The sequence below is a fragment of the Nanorana parkeri genome, unplaced genomic scaffold (genome assembly GCF_000935625.1).
Source record: "Nanorana parkeri isolate BGI_ZX_2015 unplaced genomic scaffold, ASM93562v1 scaffold1664, whole genome shotgun sequence".
Taxonomy (NCBI): domain Eukaryota; kingdom Metazoa; phylum Chordata; class Amphibia; order Anura; family Dicroglossidae; genus Nanorana; species Nanorana parkeri.
In genome coordinates, this window is record NW_017307932.1 from 115,615 (window position 1) to 123,215 (window position 7,601).

General features: G+C 52.8%; 1 protein-coding gene across 1 annotated transcript in view; it reads right to left on the reverse strand.

The window, feature by feature from the left end:
- The window catches only part of LOC108799228 (forkhead box protein N3-like), a 60,042-nt gene that overhangs the window by 9,258 nt on the left and 43,183 nt on the right, over positions 1–7,601 (reverse strand). The window contains exon 4 of the mRNA XM_018571060.1: positions 4,615–4,683. Coding sequence (XP_018426562.1) covers positions 4,615–4,683 — 69 coding nt within the window. The remainder of the gene's footprint in view (positions 1–4,614; positions 4,684–7,601) is intronic.

The window sequence follows — 7,601 nt, forward strand, 5'->3', positions numbered from 1 at the left end:
CCCCCCGCTCCCCGACCCCTGTAAAAACAGGGCAATTTAGCTGGCCGGCGACTGCCAGAGGTGCCGCGCGTGTCGGGATCCTCAGGCAGTCGCCGGCCAGCTAAATTAGGACCCCACCTGGAGCTCCTCCCACCGGACCAGCGCTGACTCGCCGCTGCTCTCCCACACCGAAGGTAAGTGAAAAAAAAAAACATAGCACAAACATCTGGGCATTTTGACAAGTACAAGTACTTGTCAAAATACTATTTTTTCCGCCCTCACCCTGCAGCGCTCTCAGGCGGCCGCCTAACTTGCCTTGCGGTAGCGCCGGGCCTGATGACAACTACCGTCCTAAGAACCAGCGCCGACAACAACCGTCCTAAGGGCCTGTTCACATGATATCTGTTCCTGATCAGGTGCGGATCTGCAGACTAATGCAGTGCATTATTGCCACGTTTTTAATGCGTTCCAGTGGGGCTGGAGTGGGGCTGTTAGTATGTTATCTGCAGTGCAGTGCGTTTTTAATGCGTTTGTGACGCGTTTTGGACGCATTTGCGTTTCCTGACCGTACAAAATGTGACATGCAGTATTTTTCTGTCGTAAGCTGAACGGACTGCGCACGTGAGAACTGGAGCCCATAAAACACATGGGGATACATTGGGATGCATTTTTAGTGCAGCAGCGTATGGATCCGGTCAGCACAGAAAACGGACGTCGTGTGAACAGGCCCTAAGAACCGGCGCCGACAACAACCGCCCTAAAAACCGGCGCCGACAACAGCCGTCCTAAGAACCGGCGCCGAGAACACGCGTCATACAAACCCGTTGAACGAGTGAACACGAGGGCTCATAAAATCACCAAACATGATTAACAACAAGTTTAAATACATCAATCCGGCTACCGATCCGCCGCGCAGCTAACAATTACCGCGCTTTAATATATAATTAGCATGAATTATTGCACATGTGTGTCAGCCGGAACTGTCATGTTCTATAAACACGGGAACATTATATAGACATAAGGGAGGAATCGTTCCAATTTATTTTTGGCCTTTGCTGCAGAGGGGCCCCCGACTCCACTTTGTTCTGCATATGGGGCCCCTTTGCTGCTCTCCCCCAAATTGCATGAACAGCTGCGCGACACTGAGGCTCAGCAGCCACTTCCTGTTCTCAGTAATACATGCAGCCAGTGGTCTTTACTACAGGCCCAAATGGCACAGTGACCATGTCTATGGCAGCTTGAACCACACAGACTTCTGGGACATGTAGTCCCTACGTGGCCATTGCGCCCTGCCCACTGCCATACCACAGGAAGAAGAAAGGGACTAGAGCGGTCACATGACTGTTACATTACATTCCTAAGAAAAAAGATATTTTACTATCACTTGTATATAAAAAAAATCCATGTAAAGTATTAAGTTGTCTACTTTTGGCATCTCCCCTTTTTCACTCATGCTGCCCTTTATGAAGTCAATGGGGTCATGTAGTCTGTCCCAGGAAATGATGGGGGGCCGATTTACCAGTTGGGGTCATGTAGTCTGTCCCAGGAAATGATGGGGGGCCGATTTACCAGTTGGGGTCATGTAGTCTCTCCCAGGAAATCATGGGGGACCGATATACCAGTTGGGGTCATGTAGTCCCTCCCAGGAAATCATGGGGGGCCGATTTACCAGTTGGGGTCATGTAGTCTCTCCCAGGAAATCATGGGGGACCGATATACCAGTTGGGGTCATGTAGTCTCTCCCAGGAAATCATGGGGGACCGATTTACCAGTTGGGGTCATGTAGTCTCTCCCAGGAAATCATGGGGGACCGATATACCAGTTGGGGTCATGTAGTCTCTCCCAGGAAATCATGGGGGACCGATTTACCAGTTGGGGTCATGTAGTCTCTCCCAGGAAATCATGGGGGACCGATATACCAGTTGGGGTCATGTAGTCTCTCCCAGGAAATCATGGGGGACCGATTTACCAGTTGGGGTCATGTAGTCTCTCCCAGGAAATCATGGGGGACCGATATACCAGTTGGGGTCATGTAGTCTCTCCCAGGAAATCATGGGGGACCGATTTACCAGTTGGGGTCATGTAGTCTCTCCCAGGAAATCATGGGGGACCGATATACCAGTTGGGGTCATGTAGTCTCTCCCAGGAAATCATGGGGGACCGATTTACCAGTTGGGGTCATGTAGTCTCTCCCAGGAAATCATGGGGGACCGATATACCAGTTGGGGTCATGTAGTCTCTCCCAGGAAATCATGGGGGACCGATATACCAGTTGGGGTCATGTAGTCTCTCCCAGGAAATCATGGGGGACCGATTTACCAGTTGGGGTCATGTAGTCCCTCCCAGGAAATCATGGGGGACCGATTTACCAGTTGGGGTCATGTAGTCCCTCCCAGGAAATCATGGGGGACCGATATACCAGTTGGGGTCATGTAGTCTCTCCCAGGAAATCATGGAGGACCGATTTACCAGTTGGGGTCATGTAGTCTGTTCCAGGAAATCATGGGGGCCCCGATTTACCAGTTGGGGTCATGTAGTCCCTCCCAGGAAATCATGGAGGACCGATATACCAGTTGGGGTCATGTAGTCCCTCCCAGGAAATCATGGGGGACCGATATACCAGTTGGGGTCATGTAGTCCCTCCCAGGAAATCATGGGGGCCCCGATTTACCAGTTGGGGTCATGTAGTCCCTCCCAGGAAATCATGGGGGCCCCGATTTACCAGTTGGGGTCATGTAGTCCCTCCCAGGAAATCATGGGGGACCGATTTACCAGTCGGAAGTTCTGCTGAACAGTTTCTACATTAGTCACATGACCGGGCCGTTGAGGGATGTGCAATACGCCCAATTACTAAGGTAAACTTCTCATATTATTATTTGTATATTTATATATTATATGTCATTATTACAATGAGGTTCAAAACTTACGTTGATTTGTTGTCATGATAATTTCTACAAGAAACATGAATTGAGCATTTTCACCCATTTGTGAGGTTCCCCCAAATATTTTTACATTGAAATAAAGGAAAAATATTCAACAGAGTGATTGAGGACCCCCATCATCTCCTGGTAGAGTGGGAACTTAAAGCCAAAATATAAAATGTATGTAACATGATATATATACAAACACACTATATGACCCGAAGTTTGTGAATTCCCCACTATCACATCTACGGGAGCTTCCTGTACACGTCATCCCAAATCCATTGTTGTCAATAGGGAGTTGGCCACTAGTTGTGGCTAGAATGTCCTCTATTCTTCTGGGAAGATTCCACAAGATTTGGGGGGGTGTCTGTGGGAATTTGCTCCATTTGTGAGGTCAGGTACTGATCTTGGATAAGAAGACCTGACTCACAATTGGCCTTCTACTTCATCCCAAAGGTGCTCAGTGGGGTTGAGGTCAGGGCTCTGTGCAGCACACCCGAGTTCCTCCACCAAACTGGTCACACCGTGTCTTTATGGCGCTGGCTTTGTACACCGGGGACAGTCATGCTCAGTAGGGTTCAGGTCAGGGCTCTGTGCAGGACACTCAAGTTCCTGGTAATACATTGTCTTTATGGAGCCGGATCCACTCTTCTGAGAAGGCTTTCCAAGACATTTTGGAGGCTGTCTGTGGGAATTTGCGCCCATTTATGAGGTCAGCTACTGATGTTGGATGAGAAGATCTGGCTCAGTAGGGATGAGGGGTCAGGGCTCTGTGCAGGACACTGGAGTTCCTCCACACCAAACTGGTCACACCATGTCTTTATGGCGCTGGCTTTGGACACCGGGGACAGTCATGCTCAGTAGGGTTGAGGTCAGGGCTCTGTGCAGGACACTCGAGTTCCTCCACCAGATTGGTCACACCGTGTCTATATGGAGCTGGCTTTGTACACAGGGGACAGTCATGGTGGAACAGAAAAGGGTCTTCACCAAACTGTGACCACAAGGCTGGAAGAGCTCCATTGTCTACAATGTCTTTGTATGATGGAGGATGAACGGGACCTTCACCGGAGGCACCACATTGGAGGAGGTCCACATACTTTTGGCCATATGTTGCGTATGTGTATCTATACAATATATATATGTGTCTGTGTGTGTGTTACATTGTCCTCCTGCACTTTGCATTACTCTATAGGAGCAAAGTCCAGTGAGGAGAACGGTGCAGTGGCGTACCAAAGACATAAAAAGCCAGCAGGCCGCACTCACGAGAAACCAGTTTCAGGTGAACTGATCCTTTAATAAGGAGTCTCTCTGATTGGTTATAATGATCTCCGCGAGTGCAGCCCTGACAAGCTTACCAGAGACCCCTTCAGAGCCCACCGTAGACACTCGCAGATGGGCTGTGCACCATCTATGGTGGGCTCTGCAGGGTCACTCTCAGGTGTGTCCCGTGTCCAGCGCGTCACTAAGACCTGCGACCAGCGGCGGTGGGGCCCGGCCTAAAGCCGTGTAAGGGGCCCCAAAATGTCAGATGGCTCCCTTGCATCCCGATATCATTTCATCTTCATGGAGTGCGGTGCTGTGCTGCGTGGACGAGGTCCAGGCTTTCCGAATTTTGTTTGGTGATACAGGAAGGGGGTGTCACCTAGAGTGTACGGGAGGGGAGGAGTTTGTGTGCGTCTCTACCAATAAGTGTACAGAGGTGTGTACTCACAACCTGCGTGTAAATCATGGGGAGAATTCAAGAGCATCATGGCGCTGGCGGCGGCGGCAATGTCCGAACCTGGAAAAATCAACCAACAGACACGTTACTGAGGATGGAGCCGATCTCCGCACACCACACTTATCTCTACCACACCACGCGCTCCCGGAGGATCACACACATCACCCGCCACCGAGATAGGAGCGCCACTGAGCACGTGGAACGGAGGCTGGACAGAGAAGCGTCAGACAGACAGGAGGAAGAAGCCAGGACAGGACACGCCTCCGGCGCACTTCACGAAAGGAAAAAAAGGTTTTTTGGGGGAAACCGTCACCGGTAAGGAGACCGAAACTGGAACACCGCCTGTCAATTCACTGGGAGCCTGCTGGTGATGTCATCGCTTCCTAGTGGACTGATAGGCGGGCGAAAATAGGACAAGGCCCGCGCTATAAAAGAAATACATTGAAAATCTAAAGAACATGGAAATAGCTCAGAAGTGTCCACACAGAGTTCTAAAGACCAATCACAGGACAGGAAATCATCATCATCATCATCAACCCGCTCCGGGTATTTATCTGATAACCATCTGCAACTAAGTAACCAATAGAAACAAGTCACCAATATGATACAAAATTCTGAAACATAGTTACAGTGTTCCTCCAATCAAATAGACTGGGAAGGGTTAGAGCCCCGACTGGGCTTTCTTTGCTCCTCTGGAGAGATTTGCTCGAAATTCCTGTTAAAGGAGAACTATGAGGCGAGTGTAAATCATTCCTCCTCATAGTTCTAGCTTCTAGTACAATGAGACTGTCACAGGTCGGCTCAGTAGATCGAGAGGTGAGCGAACACATACCGGCACTCGCTCACTTCTCGATCATCTCTCTGCAGAGAGTGGCAACTGTCACTGACGGCTCCCTGCAGGGATTCCCCCCCTCCTGGCTTCGATCCCCCAGCGCTGACTGGCGGAACGGATGGGGGAGGGGGCGGGGACAGGTGGCTCTGCCTCTAGATAGGCAGAGCCAGCTGTCAGTCACGCAGCTGGGCGGATCTCGACAGACCCGGGAACTCAGCTCAGGGATGGTGGGAGCTCCTCATAATGGGCACAGCGGGGGTACAGACCCGGGAACTCAGCTCAGGGATGGTGGGAGCTCCTCATAATGGGCACAGCGGGGGTACAGACCCGGGAACTCAGCTCAGGGATGGTGGGAGCTCCTCATAATGGGCACAGCGGGGGTACAGACCCGGGAACTCAGCTCAGGGATGGTGGGAGCTCCTCATAATGGGCACAGCGGGGGTACAGACCCGGGAACTCAGCTCAGGGATGGTGGGAGCTCCTCATAATGGGCACAGCGGGGGTACAGACCCGGGAACTCAGCTCAGGGATGGTGGGAGCTCCTCATAATGGGCACAGCGGGGGTACAGACCCGGGAACTCAGCTCAGGGATGGTGGGAGCTCCTCATAATGGGCACAGCGGGGGTACAGACCCGGGAACTCAGCTCAGGGATGGTGGGAGCTCCTCATAATGGGCACAGCGGGGGTACAGACCCGGGAACTCAGCTCAGGGATGGTGGGAGCTCCTCATAATGGGCACAGCGGGGGTACAGACCCGGGAACTCAGCTCAGGGATGGTGGGAGCTCCTCATAATGGGCACAGCGGGGGTACAGACCCGGGAACTCAGCTCAGGGATGGTGGGAGCTCCTCATAATGGGCACAGCGGGGGTACAGACCCGGGAACTCAGCTCAGGGATGGTGGGAGCTCCTCATAATGGGCACAGCGGGGGTACAGACCCGGGAACTCAGCTCAGGGATGGTGGGAGCTCCTCATAATGGGCACAGCGGGGGTACAGACCCGGGAACTCAGCTCAGGGATGGTGGGAGCTCCTCATAATGGGCACAGCGGGGGTACAGACCCGGGAACTCAGCTCAGGGATGGTGGGAGCTCCTCATAATGGGCACAGCGGGGGTACAGACCCGGGAACTCAGCTCAGGGATGGTGGGAGCTCCTCATAATGGGCACAGCGGGGGTACAGACCCGGGAACTCAGCTCAGGGATGGTGGGAGCTCCTCATAATGGGCACAGCGGGGGTACAGACCCGGGAACTCAGCTCAGGGATGGTGGGAGCTCCTCATAATGGGCACAGCGGGGGTACAGACCCGGGAACTCAGCTCAGGGATGGTGGGAGCTCCTCATAATGGGCACAGCGGGGGTACAGACCCGGGAACTCAGCTCAGGGATGGTGGGAGCTCCTCATAATGGGCACAGCGGGGGTACAGACCCGGGAACTCAGCTCAGGGATGGTGGGAGCTCCTCATAATGGGCACAGCGGGGGTACAGACCCGGGAACTCAGCTCAGGGATGGTGGGAGCTCCTCATAATGGGCACAGCGGGGGTACAGACCCGGGAACTCAGCTCAGGGATGGTGGGAGCTCCTCATAATGGGCACAGCGGGGGTACAGACCCGGGAACTCAGCTCAGGGATGGTGGGAGCTCCTCATAATGGGCACAGCGGGGGTACAGACCCGGGAACTCAGCTCAGGGATGGTGGGAGCTCCTCATAATGGGCACAGCGGGGGTACAGACCCGGGAACTCAGCACAGGGATGGTGGGGGCCCCTCATAATGGGCACAGGGATTTCACCAATAGAGTTCCGAAGAGAGAGAAGAGACTGTCAGCGGGTTAAACTCTCCAGCGCTACTATTGATGAATATCACACTGGTGAGCTCCACTCATTGGTCATACAGTAGCCAACCTTGATATGCCGTCAGTGACTTTGCCTGGGCTGAGATGTCATCAGTCTGCTGCAGGCAGGAGGAAGTATTTCCTCAGTCTCCCCTCCCCCAGTGGTGACATTGTATCCAGTCACAAGGAGAGAGGATGATGAAAGCTCCACTTTAAGCCGTCGTTGCACCTCCATGTGCCTGCGGTCACCTCATTGTGAATATGTCCTGAATATTATTTAAAGTAATGTATGCGCCCCCCTCCCCCCCCCCAAAAAA